Raw genomic sequence first — 27,623 nt, 5'->3', positions numbered from 1 at the left:
TGCCTGGGCTGCAGACGTCTGGCTTGGAGTCTCCGGGCCAGATGCAATAGGGCAAGCTAAAAATAACCCGGTGGGCGGCCCCCATCGGGAGTGCGGGTCGGTGAGGGGGGGCCTGGGCTGGGCGCGGACACATGATCCCCGGGACCCGGCCGAGTGGAGCTGAGACCGTCCGGCAGACTGTGCACACTTCTGCTCCACACTTCCAGGACCCCCCCACCCTGGCCAGAGGGCCCCTCTCCTCTGACCATCTGGGAGGAAATGCCTTTGACCAGCTGCAGGTTGGGCAGCGGCTGGAGGAGGGTCAGATGGGCTGTGTGCTTCCTGCTGCTGCTTCTCGAAGCCAGTTCTGCCAAGAATATCTGGAAACGGGCGTTGCACGCGAGGCTGGCGGAGAGGTCCCGTGTAAGTGCCCGGGCTGGGGGGGGGGGCGCGCTGGGAGGAGATGGGTGATCCCCGCACCGTACGGTGTACAAGCGCCCCACCCAGACGTGGGCAGGACAGGGCAGGCGTCCTGCTTTCTTTATCCGAGTTGTACCAAAGTCGGGTGGGGAGGCGATGGAACTCACAGCCCTCAAAAGACTCTGAGCCTGGGAGTAAAGAAGCCAGGGGCCCCTAAAAATGCACAGGGGGACCGTGACGTGCTTTTGCCTACCTACGTTTACTTTCTCCTGACAAATAGCACCTGATTTTAGAGTCCAAGGACTTAAAACTGAGTGTTTGTCTCAACAGTCAATAACCAAATGTCGATAGTCGATAGGATGCAATTATGCTTCTGTGCCGTTCCTGACTCATTCAGTACACATTTAGTGGAAACTGCTCCAGGCCGGGTGCTCTGTGCGTTCCCATAGGTACAACGTGGAGACACCAGCTCCCACCCTGCAGGGTGGTCGAGTGGGGGAGGCAGTCAGGTGACATGTGACAGCAGTACAAAGGGTTGGCACGCCGTGGTGAGAGGCGAGGAGCATGCGCCCTGCAGCCCTAAGTCTGCATCCAAGCTCTGCTACTCACAGGCTGTGGGGCTTCAGGAAAGTTGTTTGACATCTGTGAGCACCGGTGATCTCATCTGAAAAAGACAGATTGATGCGTTCCTTTCATCAAATATGTATGTTTGATCGCCACTATTTACCTAGGTCACTGTTGCCCTAGGCTGTGGAGATACAGACTTATATGTCCCCAAGCCTTGGGGGACTCGTGTTACCCCACAGGGCTGGGCTTGCAGAGAATGAATGAGACGTGAAAGGAAAATGTATACAGGCACACCTGATCTTATTGTGCTTTACAGACACTGCGTTTTTACAAATTGCCGGTTTGTGGCAACCCTGCCTTGAGCAAGTCTCTCGGCGCCTTCTGTCCAACAGTGTTTGCTCATTTTGTGTCTCTGTGTCACATTTTGGTAACTCTCCCACTACTTCCAACTTTTTCATTTTTACTCTATTTCTTATGTTGATCTGTGGTCAGTGATCTTTGATGTGACTATTGGGAAAAGATCACGACTTACTGAAGGCTCAGAGGATGCTTAGTGTTGCTCAGCAACAGGCTGTTTTTTAATTAAGGTGTGTACGCCGAGTTTTTTAGACATAATGCTATTACACACTTAATATGCTACGGTATAATGTGAACCTAACTTGTAGATGCACTGGGAAACCAAAATATTCATGTGACTCGCTTTCTTGCAGTGGTCTGGAACCAAACCCACAGTATCTCCAAGGCGTGCCGGTACTGTATTTGGTGACAAGTGTTGAGAAGGGAAATAAAGCAGGAAGGGGACTAGGAGAGAGAGTGGAGGTAGGAAGGGTGTCACTTTAGGTCCCCCACCCCAAAAGGGAGCACACAGGCATAGAAGGTTCAGGAAGACAATACCAGCACTCTCAGCCTATAGGTGAGGAGTGTAAATGACTCCATATCTGTCAAACACAGTGCATAGCGAGTGGTCCTTGCGTCTTGGTGACTTTTACTCAAATATTAGGAAATTGGTTGGTGTTTGCCTCCCCAGGTGGAATGTAGGTTCCTCACAGTAGGGCCTGATTCTGGCTCCCTCAGTGCAGTGTTCCTGGTGCCTGCCATGAAGTAGGTGCCCCATACATTCTTGTGGATAAATTATGGGCAAGTGCAATGGAAGCACAGAAGAGTGTGTGCAGCTCTGCCCCAAGAGAGTCAGGGAGGGTTTTCCAGGATCGGGGACATTCAACCCAGGGCTTTGAAGGATGAATAGGAGTTTTCCAGGTGGAGAAGAGGGAGAAGGGAATGTTTAATGACCCCAGGCACCATGTGAAATGAAACTGTATTGAGGCTAATCTCAGCCTCCAGGGCTCACACTCTATAGGTCAGGCAAGAGGCCACACGGGTGTAGAAAAGCATAGTAGCAAGTGAAATGGTGGTAGGTATTTGGAAGGAGAAGAGAGACCCTTGTCAAGTTGGACTCCGCCATGCTCTTCGCTGTCCCAACAAGATGATTTAGGCCTCAAAGCATCCAGCGCTTTGGTTCTAGGACCACAGAGAGATTTCCAATACATCATCTGGCCTTATCGCTACCTTGTCCTGGAGCGTCCCAGGGGCTGATGCCGTGACATCTCTCTAGGAGGAACGAGGAGGCTAGGAGGTTGGGGACGATACGCACTGGAGGTCAGGGGGAGTCTCTTTAAAAACACAGGCCTGGGTGGACTTCAGGGACCAAATTACTTCTAGCCAGTTTGTCAGAATGCAAGCACTTTGAGTTTGTACTCATTGGACTGGAGCTCTTCCCTGCTATCAACAGACATCAGCTTCCCTCTCCGGTGCCCGGACACGGGAGAGGTTTGTGCCAAGACTGTGCCTCACAGAGAGCCCCTGGGGAAAGACAGGCTGTCGACTGGTGGCTCAGAGGATAAGGAGGTTGGGCAGGGCGCCAGGCCTAGGAGTTTTTCAGTGACATCTTTAATGAGCTATGCAGCCTCAGGCTGCTTGCTGCCCCTCTCTGGGCCTCAGGTCATTACCTGGGAAATGAAGACAAAGGACCACATGACCTCCAGGGCCCTTTCAGTTCTGATTCTAACATCCATGCAAATGTCCAACAGGGAATCTAGGAGTAATAGGAAGCAGCTCCGCATATTCAGGGGCAAGACTTCTTAGGTGGCCCCCATTGCCCACCCCAAGCTGGGTCAGCTCTTCAGCCTTGGCCCTGGACCCCATGGGGCAGGTCAGGGCGAGGAGAGGCCAGGTGTCCAGGATTATGCTGAAGCCAGCTCATACCCACTCCAGAGAGTTAAACAGAGCCCTTATTAAAAATGAAGTCATATAAACATATAATTTACATGAAAAAGGAAGGAAGGAAATCCTCCTTATCAGAAACATATCACTTCCTAATTATTTTGGTTGCATTCTTACCATTCTCCCTGCTCTCAAGGTCATTCATGTCTGTGGCATCTGCACGGTAGAAACACCATCTATCACGGAGCTATTACACTTCTCTTCCCAACTCCTCATTCAGTGGCCTCACATTGGTAGCTTGAAATCAGCCCCAGTGAGAGTATTTACACCATGGAAACTGGCAAAGGCTGCACATGGAGAACTGGGTGTTAAACCCGGACACGCATGAGGCTGCCTGCATCTTGGCTCCTCCCCTTCTCAAAGCCCCGCCCCTTGACAGAGTGGGCAGAGGGGGCTGAGGAGGTCCGGGGAATTTCCTGGATGCTGTGTGCATTTTCCTGCCCAAGAGACAGTACCTGAGAGGAAGACACGGGAGGCCCTTTAGGGAGGCTTGTAAGGAGAAGAAGACTTGTCCTCCGTGAGCCTCCGTTTCCTTGTCTGCCGCGTGGGAGACGGCAGTGCTACTTTGCAATCCAGTGGAAAGACCACGAGAGCCTTCAGCTTGCTGCCCGGCCAGAGAACACCTCTCTCTGTGTACTAATAAAAACAAAACAAAGACAGATATTTACGAGGCTAGATAAGACGGAAAGGAACAGGCTAGGAAGAGGGATGTTTTGTCAGTAGCCCAAGAGGCTTTCTGGGGAACTCAGGGTCCGTTCTGTGGAGCTGGTGTTTTGGGATTTGCTTTCCTGCCATTTGATGGAAGTTATAAGAACAGTTCTTTGCTGAGTGGTCCTGTGTGTCAGGCCAGGCTAACTCAGGATCCTCTGAACAAACCTACCAGGTGGGACTTATTGTAGCCGCCATGTCGGCTTGGGGACTGGGTAGCCCCATGGTCCCCATGTGTCACTGTGGCTATGTGTCTGTTTTGTACCCTAAGCTCCCATTCAGGGCAGCTGGAAATGGCTAGGCAGTTTGCACCCTGCCCAAAGGTGCCTGCCCAGCGGAGGGGCAGTGTGGGGCTGCAGCAGCCCAGAGCGAGGATGTCATGCGTCCTGCCGGACGGGGCACCCCTTTGCAGCTGGCCTGCCCAGAGCAGCAGCTTCTGGTGACGAGCACAGAGGCCCCGTGCGAGGCGCGTTCCCCAGTCTCCCCAGGCTGGTCCTCCTTTCCCTCGTTACTTCTGTGAGCCTGAGAGCTTTCTGGCGCATCTTTTATTTTTTGCTAAGTTAGCAAGAGTGGGAGAGGCAGGTGGCCTAGAGCTGTGGGTACCTCCCCTCCGCTCTCATCATTCCCTGAATCCTGAATCCTCACCTTCATCCTGGAAGCTCTGTCCTCGGAACACGCTCGGCCGACACACAGGACGGGCCAAAGTGCTCGGGTCCATACCGTGGGAGCAAACGGAGCTGAAGGACCACGGCCTGGCTTCCTCAGCCCAGGCTGGGACGCCTCCGAAGAGTGATCTGGACAGTTTCTCAGAGGTTGCCCTTGGGTTTGAGCTCCAGGTGCCCAGGGCAGTCACCTGGGCATTGACGGTCCCCAGATGGCACCCCCTTCCCTGTCTCACGTGCCCCCTCCCCTGCTAGAGCTGCCTGGGACCCTCTTGCAAATATACCATCTGCACTAAAATCCTAGTCTCAGGGTTTAATTTTGTCTCCCCTACCCCCAAAAAGATGTGTTCAAGTCCTAAGCCCTGGTGCCTGTGAATTTGACTTTATTTGGAAATAGGGTCATTGTAGTGTAATTAATTAAGATGAGGACATCTTGAAATTAGGTAGGCCCTTAATCCAGCGTGGCTGGTGAGCTCAGAAGAAGACAAGAGAGAGACAGAGACACACAGGGAGAAGGTCACGTGGAGACAGAGGCAGAGATCAGAGTGACGCGTCTCAAGCCAAGGAACTCCAAGGATTGCCAGGAGAGAAACATGGACCAGATGCTCCCTCACAGCCTCAGAAGGAACCAACCCTGCCGACACCTTGATTTTGAACGTCGGGCCTCCAGAGCCGTGAGAGAACACAGCTCCATTGTTTTCAGGCCCCCAGTCTGTGGTGTTTGTTACAGCAGCCCTAGCACACTCACACGGTCAGCCTCTGGGAACCAACGTACTCAGTTCTGCTGCTTGCAACCAGCAACCCCAATGGTCGACTCTTCCCAGATGAGGGCATTCCGGCCAGAGCAGAGAGTGACTCACCCCACACCATTCTGGCCGTGGACTGGGGAAGCTATCACTGTGCCCTCAGAGCCCTGGAGGCTCTCCTTGCTCCTTGAAAGATGTGAGATTGATTGCACCCCTGCAGGACCCCGTCATCAGCACCACTAGGGTGCATCCTTCTGGAGGGGAGGGGCTGCTCAGTGGGCCCTGGAGCGTTCATGGTCAAGACCCCGCAGGTCCTCCCTGGGGGCTGGAGAGAGGCGATGTGACGTACCGCGGTGAAGTGCCCCACTGTAGGCTCGGCCATCCCCGAGGGCCTAACGCAGAGCCTGACCCGTCACAGACGCTCATAAACATTTTAAGAACGAGGGGGAGGAGCTGGATGGATGGGCGGGTAGATGGAAGGAAGGAAAAATAAATGAATAGTGTGACTTTGGGGGTGACTTCCTCCCCTCTGAATCTGGCTTCCGTACCTGAGGTTTCAGTCCTGAAATTGATTCCAGGTGGAAACGAGCAAGGGGAAAAGTATCCAAGAACCGTGTGGTTGTAATCTGGGACCCTGCATGCAAGGAGGCAGGAAAGCAGAGGGAAACTTACCTGTCATAGTGGCACTAGTCGCGGTAACCAAAGTGGAAACAGCCCAGACGTCCATAAGCTCAGAATGGATCAACAAAACGGGGTCCATCCACACAATGGAATATTATTCAGCCATAAAAAGGAATGAAGCACTGAGACACGCTCCAGCATGGATGAGCCCTGGAAACATGCTCAGTGAAAGATGCCAGTCAGAAAAGGCCACATAGCCTGTGATCTCTCTGTATGAGATGTCCAGAAAAGGCACATTCATAGGGACAGAAAGTAGATTAGACGTTGCCAGGGGCTGAGGGGATGGGGATGAGGAGGGACTGCTTAACGAGAATAGAAGTTTTCCAGAAAGGAACACAACATTGTAAATCAACTATACTTAGTTAGAAAAAAAAAAGAATTTGTTTGGGGTGATGTAAATATTTTAGAAATAGATAAGAGGCAGTTGTTGCACAAGATTGTGAATTTAATCAGTGCCATAGAATTGTACACTTAAAAATGGTGAAAATGGCAAATTTTATGTTATATTGAGTTGGCCAAAAAGTTCGTTTGGTTAGTGACTATATTGTTCAATAAAATTCTTGGTGAAAATGAAAAATGTGTCTTTTATTTTTGCTTAAAACCAAACAAACTTTTTGGCCAACCCAATGTATTTTACCACGATAAGTTTTTTAAAAAGCAGCGGGAACCTAAGGTACATCTTAGGGATTCTGTGAGGGTCTCCTGGTCAGGCTTGTCTTAGCTTCATGGTCCCCTGCTCAGAGGCCCGTTCCCTGATCCCCTATTTAGGTCTCTCTTAAAAGTTTTCTTAACTTCTCGACTTCTTCTTCCTAACATTTAGCTCCCTTATTATGCTCTGCATGATTTTTTTTTTTTATTCTGGCTTTGTTTCATTTTACATTACCTACTTTCACAGATAAACAAAAAGAAAGCAATTCGTTTGCTTTCTGTGTGGTGTTGGGTTGGTGTTTGTCACATGTCCTGGAGCTGAGCCACGCATGAAGGCAGGGCCAGTGTCTTCTGGTTTAGGTCAGCTCTCCTCGCCTGCAGCCAGTGCCTGGCACGTGGTAGGCCTGGGAACTATGAATTTACCGTGAAATGAATGACTAAATTACATTAAAACCTTCTAGAGCAGAAGAGAAGGGATGGAAAGTTCTAGAAGACTCTCAGGTGCACAGCAGGGCTCAGTGGACACCAGCCAGAGGAGCTGGCCAAGTTTGCACTCTTGCCCTTGACATGCACTGAGATGGCTTGTCCTGGTGTGAGATCCTGGGTTTTTGAGTACCTCTCTGAGGAAGTCCCGTTAGCCACGCACCAAACTCTGCTCCCGGAGCCCAGCGCGTCCTGAAGGTCTCAGGGCGTCAGGAAATGGCATTCAATGCACACTGAACTCTAAGCCCTCTGTTCCAGGGAGAGACATATTTTTAGATCTTTGACATCCGAATTCCAGAGGAAGAGTAAGTAAAGCTTAGAATTAAATTGGCTTTCTTCCTGCACCAAGCAAACCAGTCCTGGGGTGCATATTTGTTGGTCAGGCCGTTAACTCTCTGGAACATTCCAAAGAAGGGTAAAGCTCTTGCAGGGGAATGAAGGGGGTGGAGTGCTGAGGGAGGGATGCGGGCAAACTGGGGCAGCTTTGGAGACAATTCTTTCTCCTTAAATGGAAATGGTTTCAAATTTTTTCCTGATTACAAAAACAATGATGTTTACTCTGCAAGACATTCAGACAATACAGAAAGTCACAAACAAGTAAAAATATTCTAAATTCTCCGAGACACAAGCTCTGTTGACATTTTGGTACGTGTGAGTGCCTAGACTTTTTCGTGAAGCAGTTATGCTCGGCACACATTGTTTTCTTAATGGTATTTTGCTCATATTGTTTAAAATTTTTTTACTGAGATGAAATTCACATACTGTACAATTAACCACGTTACAGTGGACGGTTCAGTGGCATTTAGTGCATCGACAGTGTTGTGCAACCACCACCTCTATCTAGTTCCAAAACATTCCCATCACCCCAAAAGGAAAACCCAGACCCGTTAAGCAGCTGCTCCCCACTCCCCTTCCCATACTCGCCCCCTGGCAACCACCAATCTGCTTCCTGTCTCCATAAATTTCCCTATTCTGGACGTTTCATATAAACGCGATCATACAGTACGTGGAATTTGTGTCTGGCTTATTATTCATATTGTTCTGTACCATGCACTTTTCATTGAACGATATATGGTGACTATGTTAATATGATAGATCCGTGTCCTCTTTTCAGAGACTTCTGTGGTGTTCCAGGGTACGGATGTGCAGTTGTTTATTTATCCAGCCTCCTTTGGTTGGGCGTCCAGGCACTTGCTCCAGTGGACTCTGGATTTGGACTAGTGGAATCGGGCTTCCCACTGAAGCAGCCCAGAATTGGCATTTCCCTACCTGCTTCCTGAAGACATCAGAAGAAGAATGGCTTTGCAAATCTATAGAGGCTTCCAAAAATATCCCCCCAGGGTATGAAAAAAAAAAAAATAGCCACCAGGTCGAAACCCTAAGGGAAACCATCTTTATCCAAGTAAGGCATGCAGCGCTGGGACATTCTTGTCCGAGCTGTACCGTAAATGTATGTTCAGGAGCTACTTTGAAGCAGACTTGCTGTACCATCCTTTCGCAGGGATGAAAATGAAAGATGGAGATCATGGGTTGTCTGGGATGTTCGTGAAGGATGTTGTCAGTCTGGGGTGAGCTGGGATTTGATATGCTGTTGTTTTAGTTTCAGCTGAGTGGCAACGGAGGGCTGGGGCTGGCTGGGGCTGGCTGGGGCTGCAGAGAGCAGGGGCCAGGACGAGTTCTTTCCAGAATGTATCCCTGGGGGAGGCAGTTACATGACTACATCCAGAGCTGGGGCTGGTCCAGAGACGGGCAGGAGGCAGGGGCGTGTGAGAGAGGGGGACCCCGAGCCGACAAAGCGGGAAGAATCTCACAGGTGAGACTGGGAAGCAGCTCCCCAGATCCAGGCTCCCGGGACAGGAAATTACCGGAGTCAGACAGACCCAGGTTTGAATCCTGCCTCTGCCACTGGCCAGCTGTGTGACCTGGGGCAAGTGCCTTTAATATTTCTGTGTCTCAGTTTCCTCACCAGTAAAATGGGTTAATAATAGCAGTGAGGGCTGTGCTGAGAATTCCGTGAAATTCAGTATGTGAGGACCTAGCACAGCGTTGGCACACAGTGGGAGCTTAATAAATGCTGCCTGCCCTGCAGTGATTATGAGTCAGCCTGCCCAAGTTCTGAGCCTGGCGCTTCCCCATATGGTGAGTATGCGCCTCAGTTTCCTCACCTGTACAATGGGGTCAGCAGGTGTAACTACAGGGGAGCGATGGATGCTACCTCAGGGGACCCTCGGGGAGCAGTGCTTGGGTGGCCGCTTCCTCTTAGGAACTCTGCCAGTTGTTTGCCCCCATCCCCCCCACCGCCCCCCCTCCCTCCCTAGAAATGATGGCACTGCTGCGGGAGGGTTTCTTGCTTGCGCGTCTTTAGACCCCAGTTAGATTCTGAACTCCTTGGGGGCAGAGAGGTCATTTTCCTGTATAATGACACAGCTACAGGGGTCCAAGCCAGACTCATCTAATTCCCACACCTGAGCTCAAATCCCTGACTGTTGAGGAAGTCACGGCCTCAGCGCCGTCCATCTTGGTACACTTGAAGGTGGGATGTAACTCCTAAGTTCTTGCCCCAAAGGAAGAGGAGGCATTAGCTGGGCAAGGACAGGGAAGAGTTCTGAGTGCAAGGGACAGTGTGCAGAAGGCCCCAAGGCAAGGAGGAGTTTGGGGTCCTAGCAAACCTTCAAGCACTGACCCCAGACTTATATTCTGGATGCATTATTCTGGCTTCAGGAGGGAGGAGTGTAATACGACCCTTCTCCGCCGGTGGCCTTGGGCAAACCTTTAATTCTCTGAGCCTCAGGGGGCCTCATCTTTAGAGTGTGGATAAAATAGGACCTGCCCCTCCTGGACTCACGTGACCAAAGGCGTGTGCAGATGCTGGGGGAAAGGTACAGCATGAAACAAACACGAAGGGACAGCTCCACATCAGTGCAGGCCACCTGGCCTGCGGAGCCACCTTCACAGGGACAGTGTGCAGGTTATTAAACGCCTAGAAGGATGAAGGATGCCTGACACGTGGTGAACCGCCAGTAAGTGCTGCCCGTCACCGTCACGCCTCCATCATTCTCATCGTCACAGCTTTCAATCAACCACAACAAAAACGAACTGAACACCTGCTCTACACCAGGCACGGTCGTAGGTGCTGGGGACACAGGTGGGAAGAAGACCGAGTCCCTAGGAGGACACGTTGTAGGGGGGAGAAAAACAGTAAACCGAACAGTGAATCAATACACGGTCCTCCCAAGGGTGATCAGAGGTTTGGAGCTACGTAAGGCAGGCAGAAGGGAACGGGGAGCGCCAGCTACGGGCGCATGTGAGCAGAGACCTGGACCAAGTGAGGGCTGGAACCAGCCGGGCATCTCAGGAGGGAGACACAGCCCGTGCAAAGGCCCAGAGGTGGGACCTCAGAGAGGCCAGGGCGCTGGCCAGGAATGAGCAAGGGGAGAGCGGTGGGACGACAGGAGGGAGGCCAGAGAAGTGGAGGGGCAGGGGCACGGGGCCAGCTGGGGTCTGACCTTTAGCCCGAGGACTTTGGCCTTTAACCTTTAACCCCCGTGGGCTGGGAAGGTGATCTATTCATTTTCGTTTATAAAAGTCCAGTTCTTTCTCAGAACACCAGGAAACATCCTTTGTTTAGGACCCTCTGTGAGCATCACCTTGCATGACATGAAATATTTTTCAAAACATTTAATCCTTTAATCTGGGCCCCTCCGTGAAATCGGTTCTTTATCACCCAGGACCATCTGTTGTTCCGGCAGCACCATAAATCACTGGGGCGATTTGACTTCTAAGGCGCTTATCTCTTTTGTTTTCTCCAAATTCTGAGAACCCACATTTGAATTTTCCCTGGAGAGCGCCCCTTTTGGGGGCTGCCCTTAGGAAGTCACCCACCTGGGAGGCGCTGGAGGTGGGTGGAAAGCGTTTCCTGTCTGATCTCCAGGTTCTGTTAAATTTCATAAATGAGGCTTGATGTGAAAACAGGCTGGGCGGAAAAACCAGCCGTCCCTTCCCAGCCACGCCCAGGCATCCTACCTCACCCTCCGAAGGAGGCCAGGGCAGCTGTCACCTCCGATTAGGATTCAAATGGCGGGGCCCCAACGTGGGTCCGATGTTGCTAATTCTGAAGAAAATGAACTGAGTTAATGGTGCGGGATTATGTGCCCTGCCTGCATCTTGGAAATTATTCCTGAGGATACAGGAATTTGGGGCACCCAGCCGAGCAGAGGATGGCAAAAAGGCTGAACCAGGAGTTAGAAGATCCAGGAGTTACAAGGTTGCCCCTTTATTTTGGCTTCGTTTCCGCCAAATGTTGGCTTTGTATTCATTTTTGCTTTTCACAAATTAAATGATTTATATAAGGGAGAAAAGATGAATTCTCTGGGTACAAACTACTATACACAAAATAGATAAGCAACAAGAGTCTACTGTAAAGCACAGGGAATTATATTCAATATCTTGGAATAACCTCTAATGGAAAATAATCTGAAAAAATATATATGTATAACTGAATCACTTTGCTGCACACCTGAAATTAACACAATATCGGAAATCAACTCTGCTTCTATTTAAAAAAAAAAAAGAAAAGAATTCTCTGGCTGAAGCAGGGAGGGCCAGGAGCCCCACCCTCCCCAGGCTGCACCCCTCCCCCGCTCCACTTGGTCACGGTTTCCTCCCCCCCCAACCCCCCACCCCGCCCAGTCTTAGCCCCTTGTGGGGGGGGTGGTCCCTGAGAGGTAGTTTGAGAACACTGGTCCTTGTGATTGCGCGCGTTGGCAGATGCGTCTGGTCGGGACCTGTTCTCGGTGACCCGACGCCCCCTACTGGGCACTGGGAGCAGTGCGTGGAGTTTCCGCAATAGCTGTGGCGGAAGGACGTTCATGCATCCTTGACCTTTGAGGGCATACACCATTGTGTAGCTTGCCTTTTGTTTATTTATTTACTAACATACAAGGTTTTCCCTGTCATTAATCATTCTTCTTAAGTACGTCTACCTTTTAAGTTTTTAAATTGTTTTCTTTAAATTGAAAAAAAATCAATGTGTTCATGGCAATATATATATATTGGAATCTGTGCAAAAGAGCATGCAATAAGGGGAAAAAAGTGTACAATAAGGAGAAATCTCCCTTGGCTTCAGAACCTAATTCTTCTCTCCAGAGGCAATCTTTGACCAATGGCTGCTGTGTATTCTTGTATATCCTTCTAAAGATGTTCTAGGCCTGTTAAACATATGCATATTACATGTGTGTGCATATGAATATTTGGAAACATAGGTGACGAGCAGATAAACTGTTCTGTATCTTAATTTTCTTCATGAACCACCATCTCTTGGGGATCTCTCATCAGCAGGTTTTAGTGGCTGCATGCTACTCCAGTCTGCAGACGTGCATTATTTACTTGGATGGTACAAGGTGCAGGAGTTTGAAATACATATATGATGGGGGAGATCGGGGGACCAGTAGGTAAAGCATTTTAGATAGGTGGAGCAGTTCAGGCATAAGCCGGAGGCGGGGCAAGCCAGGGTGGTTTTTCCCCCAAAGAACCTACTCTGTATCTAACTCTGTGCCTGAGTGTGCGTGCGTGTGTGCGCACACCTGTGTAGAGATGTGTAAGACCTGCCCTCCATACACCCCACCTTCATAACCAGAAGCAGAACAGTGTTCCTGGCACAGATGGGGTCTGGTGTGACTTCAACTCTCCCAACCCCACCTCTAAAATGCTTCTTTTATCGGTAATGCGTCCACACTTCCTATATGTTAAATAGGATATCATATTTTTAACTCTTTCTGGAAACATAGTACCAAAAAGTGTGAAAATCCTGAGTTCAGCTCCATGAATCCCCACAAAGCGAACACACCATGGAACCAGCACCCAGATCGAGAAGCAGAATGGGGCCAGCCCCCAGGGACCCCAGACCCCCTTCAGGTCACCACCCACCAGGTGACCACGCTCCTGGTCTCACACCAGACATCAGCTTTGCCTGTTTTTGAACGAAAACTATAGATGGATTCACACTGTATGTTCTCTTGTGAGCTGACTTCTTTTTTTTTCTCAGTGTTATGCCTGTGACGTTTATCCACGGCGTTTACTACGTGAATTTATTCATTTTGTGTGTGATTTGTAAATTCTCAAAGCTCTATATAAACACATGAATTATAAGAAGTATATAAATATGTGTGTGTATCTATGTGTGTTTGTATACATACATATACATATATATACCCTATTTTATATGTAAATACATACATATATGTACATACATACATATAAACATCAGGATAGACGCTTAACATACAACTCTTATCCAGATTGATTTATCCTTTTTGCTGCTGATGGTCTTACAGTCATTTCAGTTTGGGGCTGTTACAAAGAGAAACAGCGTCCTTTCATCCTCAGAGCAACCCGCTGAGGCTGGTTCTGTTGTGATCATGCGAGGACGCGGCGGCTCAGAGAGGCCCAGCGACTCGCCCGCGGCGCACAGCACCCGCCCCGTCCCGCTGACGCCCCCTCTTCCCGCAGGCCGAGGAGGCGGGCGGCCCCCGACAGCCCCGCGCCGACCGTTGCCCGCCGCCCCCGCGCTCGCTGCCCCCCGGCGCCTGCCAGGCGGCGCGCTGCCAGGCTGACTCTGAGTGCCCGCGGCACCGGCGCTGCTGCTACAACGGCTGCGCCTACGCCTGCCTGGAGGCCGTGCCGCCCCCGCCAGGTAGGTGCTCCGTGCCGGGGGAGACAGGATGGGGGGCGCGGGGAACTGTCCTGCCTGGCGCTGCCCGACTGGAGGAACAGCTGGGCTTATACCTGGACCCCCTGGGCGGGCCGCCCTGTGAGATGGGAGCACAGCGCTCCTGGAGCAAGCATCCAGCTGCATGCATTGAGCGCCTGCTGTATGCGGGGCTCGCCACTGCCGGCAGAGAACTACAGTCCAGGGGCCGCCCGTTCCGAGGAAAATACCCCTCCTATGAAGATGGGGCAGATTTCTCATAAAAAATCCAGATTTCCAGCTTTTCCTTTTTTTAAATTTTTTTTTTAATTTTAGTTATTTTGGCTGCGTTGGGTCTTCGTTGCTGCGCGCGGGCTTCCTCTAGTTGCTGAGAGCGGGGACTACTCTTCCTTGCTGTGCGCGGGCTTCTCACTGCGGTGGCTTCTCTTGTTGTGGAACACGGACTCTAGGGCGCGGGCTTAGTTGCTCTGCCACATGTGCGATCTTCCCGGTCCAGGGGTCGAACCCGTGTGCCCTGCATTGGCAGGCGGATTCTTAACCACTGCGCCACCACGGAAGTCCTCCAGCTTTTCTTCAAAATACTGGACCGCATTCCCTGGACCACCATCTGCTGGAGCCTCAGGTGCCCCTAGACGGCAGCGGGGGCGGCCTCCAGGTTTCCAGGGACCCCACAAGGCCCACTTGACTCATGACGCCTGGCCCTGGGGGTATTTGAGATGGAGACCTGACACCTTAACGATCCAGGTGGGCATGCAGACTCCTGGGTTCAGATCCACTGGCTAGCTGGTCACCAACTTAAACCCGCACTTGTGAAGCAGGGCTGAAAGGAGACTGTGCAGCTCACGCGGAGCGCCCTGTCCGCCTCCGGCAAGGAGGAGAGAATCAGTAGGATGTTTGTTGAATCTGAACGGGGAATCTCTCTGGGAGACGCAGTCCTCAGGGGTTCATCTGTGGAGGGAAGGAGTTTCAGATCCCTTCTGGAGAGGTTTGGGAGGGGAGGGAAGGGAGCCTGGGAGGAGTACAGGGTGGGGCTGATTATGGGCAGCTGAATGGAGAAAAGGTGCCCTAAAAGTTTCCTCTGCTCCCAGTTCTGCTTGGGGCTGAGCCTTTGGAGGACAGCAGCCTGTTAGGACTGCACTTCCAGCCGGAGGCTGTGGTCCCCCTGGGCCTTCATTACTGAGGCCTACCCCCTCCTCAAGGCCAAGGTGAGAACGAACACACCCAGTTCTCTTTGGGGTGAGGTCACAGCGACGACAAGGGACTCGGCACCCTTAATAATGCTCATAATTACAGTCTGTGCTGCCTCTGAGTACTGCCTCATGGCCACGCTGCCTCCTACAGGGCCTTTTATGAGAAAGACAAAATGGCACCCCTTCCTGGTGGAGGAAGTACGTAAAAGTGTGCCCATCTGGTTGGACAAGTCGAAAAGATGCCCCTTCCTTTGGACTGAGACTGGGCATAGGGACTCCAGCCTTACTTGCTGCCTAGAACAGGTGCTTCTGAGCAGTGCACAAACTGTACAACTGTCCATGACATTCCAAATGGCCTTTCCTTACACCATCTCATTTAATGCTCACACAGTCCCATGGGGTGGAGAGACCACTATCAGCCCTGTTTTACAGCTGAAGACACGGGAGCTCAGAGAAGCTGAGTACATTGCCCAAAGTCACACAGCAGGCAGAGCTGGCATTTCAATTTAGTCTTCTGACTGTGGAGAAGTGTCCACTGCCTTAGGCTCCGAGTGTAGGGATATGGGGCCCCAGGTTCATTTGTGGGATCCCCCACTGCCCAGAACATCCTTCCCCCAGACACCCACACAGCTCACTTCCTCACCTCCTTCAGATCTCAGGCAGAGGTGGTCACTTTCTCAGGGAAGTTTCCCTCTCTAAATGGTAATCTTTCCTCTGGCCGTTGCTTACTGCCTTCTGGCTTAAGCTTTCTTTATAGCCCAGTCTAGAATATTGTGTTTCATTTGTTTCCTGACCGTTCCCCTGACTTGAAGTTCAACCCAGTGAGGCAGGAAGGTTGGTTAGTTTCATTCACTGCTGTATCCCCACTACCTAAAATAGTCTCTGGACACATAAAAGGTACTCAATGAGGAACGGATGAATCAATGAAGGCCTAGCTTTCATTGGCCAACAGGAAGAGCCGACAAAATATTAGCCAGTCATAATAAGAATTATGATAATATCTAGAACAAGGTTCCTCACCCTTGGCACTCTTGACGTTTGGGGTTGGATAATTCTAGTTGGGGTGGGCAGTGGGGCGCTGACCTGGGCAGCATCCCTGGCCTCTACCCACTAGATGGCAGTGGTGTCCCCATCCCACACTGGGACAACCAGAAATATCTCTAGACTTTACTGGATGTTTCCTTGGGGGGCAAAATCGCTCCAAATTGAGAACCGCTTATCTAACATGACTTGAAATGCACCAGGCCCTGTTCTAAGCAGCTTACACACTTCCTTGCAGTCAGCATGTGAGTTCCCTCCAAAGCAGACCCCGAGATAAGGTCTTGAGTGAGGGGAGTTTATTTAGCAGGTGATCCCAGGAAGTTCTAGTTGGGGAGCAGAGAGGCGAGACCCTGGGCCTCCAGGCCTTTAGGGTCTGCATATTGATGGGAGACCTTGACCAAATTTCAGTATTCCAAAAAGTATAGCAAAATGTGTACATTTCCCTGTACAGGAAAAATTAATACATTTCCTATTTAGTAAAAAATAGCATTGAAAATACATTTTCTAACATTAAGTCCAAGGCGGTGGGGAAAAGGAGGGAAGAACCAGAAGATTGGAAATAGAGGCTCTGGAACCATGTCTCACCCCTCTCGTTTGGAAGTTGTAAACTGCTGGTTCTGCTGTTTCCATTTCCACACTGAGAGCAACCATCTTATAACCATATTGTGCTGTTTTAAAGAAAAAAGCTAACCGGTATTTTTACCAATCCCTATCTAGGTACTTTCAAAGGCACTAGACAGCACATCAATCTCTTTATTTTGGAGTCAGACTAAAGCAGAGGTCATAAACGAATGTGATCCCAGACCAGTTTTATTTAATCTCCAAAGTACTTAAAATTTTAAAAAATTATTTGCCAACATTTAAAACCAAGAGTTTATATTTTTTAAAATATAGACCTAAAGTTAAAAAAAAAACACACAAAAAAACATCCAGAGGCTCTGGGAACACGGGGAACAGCTGGCCAGAGCTGACCAGCCGCTGACCCACTGAGGCAGGAACACTCTCCAGTTGGCCGTGATCCTACCCAGCCTGCCTTTCTCCTTTATGTTACCTATCTGTCCCCAGAGGCATTTGGGTTTTCAATCCCTATTTGGGGTTTTGAAGACCTTCCAGTCTACTACATGGTCACTCTTCCTGTTAAAAATGTATTGGTTAGAGAACAGGCCATGATGCTGTAACAAAAAGACCCACAAACTCAGGGGCCCAACCTATTAGATATTTACTTCTCCCTTGGTTAAAAGGCCAGAGTCGACAGGTGGTCCATGACAGGCAGGTGTCTCTGCTCCAGTCACCCAGGGACCCAGGTTCCCTCTGTCTCATTGCTCCACATGGTCCAAGTGGCTCCCAGTCTGCAGGAAGCGGGAAAGAGAGAGGGAGGGGACCCGACAGGTAACCATACAAGGGAAAGCTGGGATGTGGCCTCGTTACTTCTGCTCATATCCAATTGGCCAGAACTCAGTCACATGGCACACCTTGCTGCACGGGAGGCTGGGAAATGTAGTCTCCAGCTTGGCCAGCCAGTGCCTAGCTGAAACTCAAGAGTTCTGTTACTAAAAGGAAGGGATGAACTTTTGCTGGGGAACTGAGTTGTTTCTCCTGCGGGGCGGCTCTGTGTTTCATCCCGAGATGCAGGCTCCCCATCCCCAGAGGCTGGGGCATTTCTCAGCTGCCTGAGGGCCTCGATTTAACCATCTATTATCTTGTCAGTTTTAGACTGGCTAGTGCAGCCGAAACCTCGATGGCTTGGGGGCAACGGCTGGCTCCTGGACGGCCCTGAGGAGGCATTGCAAGGTACCTGTAGGGTGATGCCCAACCCGACAGCAGAGCCAGGGTCCCCCCTTCTCAGGTGCCCCCAGAAAACTGATAACCGGGGTCAACCTCTGCTCCGGCAGGCTGCCTGTCCTCAAATACCTGGCCCGCTTGGACCCTCCCCACCCCGACATGGAAGGGCATGGCTGGGTCTTGGCCAGGCTCTCAGAATCCCCAGAACAGTGTGGGGTTTGACTGTCCCTGGCAATGGGGTCTCCTCCCTGGGTGGAGAATTCAGAGGGAGGGGGCTTGGGGTTTTCAGATCCCTCAGATCACCATAAGGGGTTCACTGTTCCCTGCTGACGAGGCCTCCTTCCGGGGTGGGTGGAGAACAGTTTCTGAAAGGAATGGCAGGCAGGCCCAGGGGCCTGGAGCACTGTGGGGGTGTGGCTGTGAGGGAGCTCCTTTGCGTGTGTGCAGCTGTGCTTGTGACCCTGCATACATCCGAGTGCGTGACCGTGTGTGTCAGGGTGTGCAGCTGTGCTTGTGACCCTGCATACATCCGAGTGCGTGACCATGTGTGTCAGGGTGTGCAGCTGTGCTTGTGACCCTGCATACATCTGAGTGTGTGACCGTGTGTGTCAGGGTGTGCAGCTGTGCTTGTGACCCTGCATACATCCCAGTGCGTGACCGTGTGTGTCAGGGTGTGCAGCTGTGCTTGTGACCCCGCATACATCCGAGTGCGTGACCGTGTGTGTCAGGGTGTGCAGCTGTGCTTGTGACCCCGCATACATCCGAGTGCGTGACCGTGTGTGTCAGGGTGTGCAGCTGTGCTTGTGACCCCGCATACATCCGAGTGTGTGACCGTGTGTGTCAGGGTGTGCAGCTGTGCTTGTGACCCTCCATACATCCCAGTGCATGACCATGTGTGTCAGGGTGTGCAGCTGTGCTTGTGACCCTGCATACATCCCAGTGCGTGACCGTGTGTGTCAGGGTGTGCAGCTGTGCTTGTGACCCCGCATACATCCGAGTGCGTGACCGTGTGTGTCAGGGTGTGCAGCTGTGCTTGTGACCCTGCATACATCCCAGTGCGTGACCGTGTGTGTCAGGGTATGCAGCTGTGCTTGTGACCCTGCATACATCCCAGTGCGTGACCGTGTCTGTCAGGGTGTGCAGCTGTGCATGAAGCCGGCTGGCTGTGCTTGTGGCCATGTGTCTGAGAACTTGTGCATCCGTGTTTGTGCAGATGTGTGCAACTGTAGGGGCGTGTGTGTGTGCAGGATTTGTGTGCATGTGAACGTGGGTGTGGATATGGCTGTGTGTGTGTGTGTGTGTGTGTGTGTGTATACGTGTGTTAGGACTTGTGGGGCGGCAAAATGTGTATGTGATATGTGTGTGTATAGGATTTTGGTGGGTAAACAAGTATGTACGTGTGATTATAAGTACGAGCCTATGTGTTTCATTGTGTGGGGATGAATGTACATGTACTGGGTTGGCCAAAAAGTTCGTTCGGTTTTAAGTAAAAATTGACATTTTTTCATTTTCACAAAGAACTTTTCTTGAACAACGCATTCGCTAACCGAACGAACTTTTTGGCCAACCCAATGTGCATATCACGATGCCTGCATGCGAGGGCATGTTTGGGATCATGTGACTTTGGGCTGCCCCTGTGTGCATGTGTGTGTGCAGAGACCCCAGGCACAGCGTGGAATCTGGGGTGCTGATGAGAGGCGGCCCCTCTGCCCCCATGGGGGCCGCCCCTGAGCCCCCCGCATGTGTGTCCCCCGCAGCAGAGGCCTGCAGCACCACAGAGGACGGGGCCGAGCCACTCCTCTGCCCCTCAGGCTATGAGTGCCACATCCTGAGCCCGGGTGACCTGGCTGAGGGCATCCCCAACAGCGGGCAGTGTGTCAAGCAGCGCCGGCCGGCAGGTGAGTGTGGACACCGAGCCCCACCCCACTCTCCCCGGAACCCCCCACGGGAGACCCGTCCCAAAGGAAACCCCCGGCCCCTGAGCCTGGCCACACCCTCCTCCTGATCCCTCTCTGCGCTGCTCCTCTCCACCTTCTCCCTCCTCATCTGAGCAGGATGCGGGCAAACCCCAGCTCGGCCACCTCCTGCCTGGCTGACCTTGGGCTCAGTTGTTTCAAATCTCTGAGCCTCGGTTTTCTTATCTGTAAAATGGGGCCACTTCATGCTGGGTTATGGGGATTAATTGAAATCATACGCGTGATGCCACAGCAGAGACAAAGAGGTGCTCAGTAAAAGTTGAATAATCTATATCTATCTATCCATTTTAAACTGCACAGAATTTGAATTGTCTGAGAACCCTTAACTTCTCTCTGCTAGAACTGTTCAGTGTGACTTAATTAGTATTTGTCTTTGGAGACAAGGCAATAAATAGTTCAGTGAAGGGCATGAATAGTGTGGCTTTAGTTTGCATACTTTTCCCCAGGGGGGCAAGGAGGACAGAGGAGGGACTGCTGAGGGTACCTAAAAGTCACTACTGCCTCATGCAAGGCGTAAGGTCGAGAGGTTAGGCATGGAATTTGCCAGAAATGTGTGGCAAGCAAAGAATCGGGAACTTCAGGGAGATGGAGGGGGTAAGCATGTCAAAGTTGAGCTTACTGGAACTTTGAGACCATACCCTCCAGGGCCCACGTCCCCACTTCAGCATCTGTTAGTCCTAATAGCTGAGGATAGCACCTCGGTCAAAATCGGGGATAATCACAGCGACCTTACTGGCCCAAAGAACCCATCACATGCATTATCTGCCGAAGCATTTCTTTTTCCTCATTTGAGAATTTATTTCTCTGAGGTGTTTCAAGAAAGACATCGATGTTAAACCTGTTACACATTTAACATCAGCATCATTGCAAGTAATAAAATTATGAGACATGGAACTGTCTCGGGAATCCTGGTTCCTGGAGTTCTGAGCTTTGAAAAAAATTACGTATAAAAGGATTGGAACCAACCAGGAATCTGAGATTTCTCCTACATTCCACTTGCTATTTAGGGTTATGAGTAGGTTCTCCAGCCAGACAGCCAGGGTTCCAGTGGCCACTTGGCCCCTTGCTGCTGTGTGTGGCAAATTGCCCAACCTTTTCAGGCCTCGCTTTCCTTATCTGTAAACAGGGCTAATAGTAGTTAAGCTACTTCACGAACTCTTTGAGGAGCCACTGAGTTAATCCATGTAAATAGACCATGTCTGTAGTTTCTCAAGCACAGAACCGAATCCCTTCTGTTGGCACCACTGCTGTCTGTAGACACCACAGTGGACGGAGTATGCAGGTGGACGGGATACGCTACGCAGTCCTTCGGACATACAACCCCAAGAACAGGCCAGCCTGTAGGAACCTGCTGGAAGGGGCAGCTTTTTCCAAAAGAGCTGGGGATGGTGGGGGTTAGTCAGGAGTCCTCTGAACCGAAATGTCATGTTTATAACTGGAAAGGCCTGGAATCACGTGGCCTTTCTCATCTCCTGATCGTGCTCATTCAGTTACATGACCTCCAAGACCAGGGTAAGCCAGACAGGTTCAAACCCGTTCTCGAGGCACCAAACTAGTTCAAAAAGGACCCACTTCAAGGATGGAGGTAAACAAAGAGACAGTCAGGTGACTGTACCGATGACGCCCGGGGTTGATTGAGGCCCTTGTGGGTGCTCCGCTAAGCTTCAGTGCGAGCCTGCAAAGGCAGAAGTATGACCAGGAGCAGCGTTGCGTGTGATTAAGACTGCAGGCCACTGAAATGGGTTCAAATGCTGTGGCATTCTTCCCGGGTCACCTTGGGCAGCTAACCTAAGCTTTCTTAGCCTCAGTTTCTTCATCTGTAAATTGGGGCAATGAGGGTCACGATAGTAATTGCTTCTTGGGGTAGTGATGAAGCTTGAATGAGAGAACACTTATAAAGCGCTTAGGGCAGCGCCTGACACATAGTAGGTCCCCAACTGATGTGCGCCGCCATCACCTGTCTTCCGCAAGAGGGAGGACTGGAGATCAGAAACGTGCCCAGACAACGCATACACCTAACAGGGAGCAGAGCGAGAATTCCAAGCCTGGCCATCTGCTCCAAAGCCCATGGGTGTGTGTCCTCCCCCACCCACAGGAATGATCGGAGCCTTCTAGATAGAAATGTAATTGAAATTTCCCCTAGCCTTGTCCCCAGAGGGCTGTCACTTAGCAATAATTATTGGTAATTGTACAGGAGTTTGGAAGCATCTTAAATTCCAACAACTTCCCTTGGAGCAACGGGCTCGGGGAGGAGAGGAGCGCTCTTGTCCCAGGGTAACCAAACAAAAAGCCTTGGATTTTAAGTTTTTAAAAAACTGCATATTTGAGGTAATTTCTTTTTTTAATTTTTAAAAATTTTTTGGCTGCGTTGGGTCTTCGTTGTGGTGCACGGGCTTCTCATTGCGGTGGCTTCTCTTGTTGTGGAGCACGGGCTCTAGGCGCGTGGGCTTCAGTAGTTGTGGCACGTGGGCTCAGTCGTTGTGGCTCACAGGCTCTAGAGCGCAGGCTCAGTAGTTGTGGCGCATGGGCTTAGTTGCTCCACGGCATGTGGGATCTTCCCAGATCAGAGCTCGAACCCGTGTTCCCTGAGTTGGCAGGCGGATTCTTAACCACTGCACCACCAGGGAAGTCCTGAAGTAATTTCTGACTTAACAGAAAAGTGGCAAGGAGAGTCCCTTGGACCCTCCACCCTAATTCATCAATTGTTAAATACTGTTTCCTTTGTCGTGCTCTCTCTGCCTCTCTCCCAACCCTGCACTCTCTCTATATATAAATCCACATAGTTACTTTTTGGGACTATCTGAGAATAAGTTACAGGTCTCGTGCCCACGCCTAAGATGCAGGTCTCTGCTGAGAGCCGGCTGCTACAGGGGGCCAAGGGCCGCCTGAGTTCAGCCTGGACCCTGACGTCTGAGGAGTTCATGTCTTTCTTGAGAGAAAAATGAACATCAACACAGGCATTAGATCTGATTTCTCGGCGAGCAGGGCCGGGGTCCTCGGTGCATCTTTTTATTTTATTTTATTTTACTTTATTGAAGTATAATTGATTTACAATGTCATGTTAGTTTCAGGTGTACAACACAGTGATTCAGATATACACATATATATATATATATCTGTTCCTTTTCAGGTTGTTTTCCCTTATAGGTTATTACAAAATATTGAGTAGAGTTCCCTGTGCTATACAATAGGTCCTGGTTGGTTATCTGTTTTCTACATAGTCGTGTGTACATGTCAGTCCCAACCTCCTAGTTTATCCCCACCCCGTGCATCTTCTGAGTGGGTTCCATGCTGCTCCGATACTGACCATCCAAGACTGAGATGTGGGAGATGAGCCCCCCCCGCCCCGACTCTTCCCTCTGACAAAGTGACCTCACTGGGTGCTGCCTGGGCAGCCGAGAGCAGGGGCTCAGATCCATAGGTTTGTTTTGCCAAAGTGACACTTGGTGGTAAACACACCTGGTGTGAGGAAGGGGTCCAGCTCCGCACAGACCACCGTCTCCTGCCCATGGCGTCAGGGGCCAGAATTCACCCCCAGGGAGAAGGGAGGAGCAGGAATGTTTCGGAGAGCCTCCGGCCTGGAAGAATTTTGCCATTTGCTTCAGAAAATAGCTGTAAATGGAAAAATCGTTGTAAACAGTAGTCGTTGAGGTTGCTGATAAGCTCTCTGCCCGAGGGTGTGGATCAGCCGTTGGTTCTGTCGCCTTGTACAGTAAATGTCAGCGCTGGTCCTGGACACCCTGATGATTTTTAGGATAGCCACAGAAGAGAAGGAAACAAAATGCCCACTGAGTACATAAATATGATTTTTATTGAGATATGATTGGCATAGAATATTAGTTTCAAGTGCACAAACATGATTTATTAACCTTATAGCAGTCATATGAGACTGATGCACAGAGGGGGAGGGGTGAGTTTACCGGTAGACGCATTGCCAAGTGAAACGTCTGCATGATCTGGCCAGGTTTCTCCACTCTCCCACGTTAAATTTCCCCAACTCCCACCATAAAATGTTTTGCTGCTGTGATAGGGTGGGGGCTGAGGAAGGAGTTGGTTGATGACAGTCAACAGTGGGAATTGGGTCGTTCTGCTTCTGCATTTAATCGGCTGCAGTGTCACACGTCACTGTAGCTTCTGGAAAATTCCATTGTACACTTGTGAGAGAATGAGAGTGAAAAACACAAATAATTTCTTAGCATTGTTATGAAAATAGTTTTGGCCTTATAAACTCCCCGAAAGGAGTTTAATCCTCTCACTTCTTTTCTAGATGGGCGATTCTTACGACACAAATTTTACAAAGAATATCCAGGTAAGAGAAGAACCATTCTTACTTTGCGGAGGGTACTAAAAAGGGCAGTGGGCATTTCTGGGGTGAAGAAAAGAAACCCAATGGACAGTTCTGAGAACTACAGTTTGAAGCTGCTATGAAGGAAAATGACTGTATTCTCCCTGGTTGCTTTTATGCTGTCAGATGGCATGTTGGGGGTAAGGTGCTAGGATGCCAAGATGCTTCTGTTGTGAAAAATCTCTCCTCTAGCCTGTGCGGTCCTCCATGTGGGCAGGAGCCATTCCAGGCTGCAGGGTGGGACTGAGGCCGCAGCTCAGGGATGGCTCATAGGGGACAAAATGGGAATTAGATTGGGAAATAAGGTAGAAGCCCTGTTGTCTGATGGTGGGCAAGAGGGGCTTACAGCAAACACAGCTTCATGCTGAACATCAGAACCTGGGACTAGACATGCAGAAGTTCCTCCTGCTTTCATTGAGGGAATTAGAAAATATGGCTGACACCATCCCTCCAGCCAATCATCGATCCAATTATCCATCGATCCATCGATCCATCGATCCATCCATCCATCCATCCACCCACCCATCCATCCATCCATCCATCCACCCATCCATCCATCCATCCATCCATTCTTCCATTCATCCACCATATCTTTTTAAAGAATTGACAGTACATATTTATCAAAAATTACTCTTCGTGCCTTGCTGGAGGTTGCTACGTTTATGAACATGGCAGACCCAGTCCCTGCCATCCTGCAGCTGATAGCAAGCAAGAAAGTATTAATAAAAGATGAATAAGGTCCAAGTGGTTATTTAGTGCCAACAGTGATCAGGGCCATTGAGGTCACATTCAGGACACTGTGAAAAGGACACCTTAGACTAGGATGTCAAGGAAGGCTTCCCAACGAGGGGATATTGAAGCCCAGTATCAAGAATAAGAAATAGTGGGCAGAGGGACAGCAGATGTGGAAATCCTGAGGTGGAATCAACTTGGCCATCACAGCAGCCGGAGAGCGTCGTGAGCACGGGGCTGGGGGGGAATGGCAGGAGTTGAGGGCAGACCACACGGGCTGGGGGGAACAGCTGCAGGTGGGGACTGGGGGACCTCTTTGGGGGAGGAGAAGGGGCAGGGCCAGGGCGCCGGGCCAGGCTGAGGTGTTTGGACTTAGTTTGGCTGGTGAGCCGTGAGCATCTGAGCAGGAATCCACACACCTTCCCTGACAGAGCCCACTTCTTTTCGCAGAGGGTGCCTCCAAAAATGTGGCAGAACATGGGAAAGGACAGCAGAAGCACTTTCAGTAAAGCGACGGCAGCAGGTAAGTGGGAGGCGGGATGCGTCAGTGACAGCAGGTGGCTTTGGGCAGCCAGGTGTCCAAGGTAGCTTTCATCACGAAGTTGAACAGTGGGAGGGCAAGAGTAGGGCTTTATCTGCGGGTAGAATTTGGAAATTCCCTTATAATTTCAAAGTGAACATACGAGAGCTTTGGGCGTGCTCAGAAGTGGAAGTTTCTATAGCCCGTGGCCCTAAATCCAAGGACCAGACTAGGTTGTAACTTACACATTCCTTTGCCTTCACACCTCCGTGAACAGACAGACAAGCCCTCCTCTGTCCCATGAAGTTGGTCCCTCTGTCTCCCTCCCTCTGCCACGCGGTGCTATCCAGGGCCAACTCTCAGGCGTGAACCGGGTGCCCAGAGGTTCAGCAGTCATTCGTGGAAATCTCCAGTGTGTGCAGGCGTGGTGCTGGGGGGACGCCGTGGATAAATCGGGGCTCCTGCTCTCGGGGGCTTACATCCTAGTAGGAGACTAAACCGGGCAACCAGTAAGTCAGCAAGAAAGGCCCAGCCTGCAGTAGTGTCGTGAAGGAAGCTGGACAGACAGGTGATGTGATGTGGGGTAGCCAGGTGAGGAGGGAGCTGCTTCAGATCGGGGCCAGGAAGGAAGGCCGCTGTGAGCAGGTGATATCTGAGCCAAGATCTGACACGGGCACCCAGGCAGAGGGAGCGGGAAGGGCAAAAGTCCCGAGGCAGGAAAGATCTTGCTTTGAGGAACCCCAGGGAGGCCACTGGGGTGGGAACAGAATGATGGTGGGGAAGGCTGGCATCAGAGGTGACCAGGTAAGGAAGGCACAGGCTCTGCTCTCAGATGCTCTTCAGGGTTAGATGCAGGTGGATGCAAAGGTCCAGGGGTCTTGGCCAGTAAAACCTGAACACCCACCCAGCACTGTGAAAGCTCAAGTCTATGCATGGAAAAACAAAAGCCCTTGAAAGCGGACAATTCCGCCACCCACCGCAATGCCCTTGAAAAGCAAACATCAGGTTTGAGATTCAGAATACTCAGGTGTGAGTCCTGCAGGAAAATCTAGAGTCCATGGGGATTGATGCCAACATGTCTATTACCTGCTGATGACAGGAACAGTCCTTGGAGTGGGTCTGACCCACCTGAGTCTGTGAACCTTACACAGGGACATGCTGGGGCCAGTGGGAAAGAACGGGACAGTGAGAGATGATTTGGGATGGCTCTTAAGAACCAGCCGGCCAGAACTTTAAATTCCTGCTCCACCACAAGGTGACCTTAGGCAAATGACTTCCACTCTCCAAGCCTCAGTCTCCTCATCTGTAAAATGGGAGTGATGGGGAGGGAGGCATTAGGAACTAAGTAAGATGGGAGGGGAGACAAGATGGCAGAGGAGGAGAACACAGAGCCCACCTCCCCCCACGAATGCATCAAAAACACATCTCCACATGGAGCAACGCTCACTGAAAACAAACTGGAAACTGGCAAAAAGATTCACGTACAACCAAGGTTGTAAGAACGATCCACACAGAATCAGGTAAGAAGGGAAGAGGAAGATGGAACCTAGAGAGACTTAGCAGTGAGTTAAGAATTTAGTCTTAGTGGAAGCTGGCATCTTTCTGGTGTTTCCGGTGGGCGAGGAGGAAGTGGATGACACACACTTTTGACCCCATGTTCTTGGGTTCCTATGAACCCAAGCAGTGGTTCATATTCGTTCCCTCTTTGCTTCCCTTTCAGCCAACCTGGAAGAACATCCCTCCACTTTCTGCTAAGCCTCAGAAACCGTTGGGTAAAAAATGATTTGACCCCCAGAGGTCATGCCCAGCTCAACAGAGCATGACCCCAGAGATGCTTGGAGACAGGACCCCTGGCTCTCAACCCCTGGGTGGCCGCACCCGGCAGGGTGACTTCGTGGGAGCCACTCGCCAGCTCCGGGTCCCTGTTTTATCGTCCTGGAAATGAGGCCCACCTAGCAGTCCCCTTGACCTTGCAGCTCCCCAGATCTCCCGTGGGAAGAAGTCACTGCCTTTGTGAGCTGTGTGAAGCCCCTTTCTAAGACAGAGGTCAGTGTCTTGGTTGGTACAGATTTCTTCCAGGTTTGACTCTTGGAGGCATGTACCCATCCCAAATGTTCTCAAGATACGTTTGCTCATCATAAAATGGACGTGAACTTA

General features: G+C 50.8%; 1 protein-coding gene and 1 long non-coding RNA gene across 4 annotated transcripts in view; one reads left to right on the top strand and one right to left on the bottom strand.

Annotated features, from left to right (window-relative positions):
* On the top strand, positions 1 to 27,623 carry WFDC1 (WAP four-disulfide core domain 1). Its single transcript, XM_082366937.1, has 7 exons — positions 1 to 402; positions 13,682 to 13,865; positions 17,819 to 17,902; positions 19,651 to 19,791; positions 24,137 to 24,178; positions 25,397 to 25,469; positions 27,187 to 27,623. The coding sequence occupies exons 1-6, from the start codon at positions 259 to 261 to the stop codon at positions 25,453 to 25,455; spliced, it is 654 nt and encodes a 217-aa protein (XP_082223063.1). The 5' UTR covers positions 1 to 258; the 3' UTR covers positions 25,456 to 25,469; positions 27,187 to 27,623.
* The window catches only part of LOC309616393, a 12,874-nt gene continuing 10,726 nt past the window's right edge, over positions 25,476 to 27,623 (bottom strand). For all 3 annotated transcript variants that reach the window (XR_014237454.1, XR_014237455.1, XR_014237456.1), the window contains 2 exons: positions 25,712 to 25,959; positions 25,476 to 25,581 (listed from right to left, as the gene is read on the bottom strand). This is a non-coding gene — a long non-coding RNA (uncharacterized lncRNA). The remainder of the gene's footprint in view (positions 25,582 to 25,711; positions 25,960 to 27,623) is intronic.

The sequence above is a fragment of the Balaenoptera borealis genome (genome assembly GCF_965194805.1).
Source record: "Balaenoptera borealis genome assembly, chromosome: 19".
NCBI classification, from domain to species: Eukaryota; Metazoa; Chordata; class Mammalia; order Artiodactyla; family Balaenopteridae; genus Balaenoptera; species Balaenoptera borealis.
Note: the sequence above shows the minus strand (reverse complement) of the source record. Positions and strands in the feature narration are given on the sequence as shown.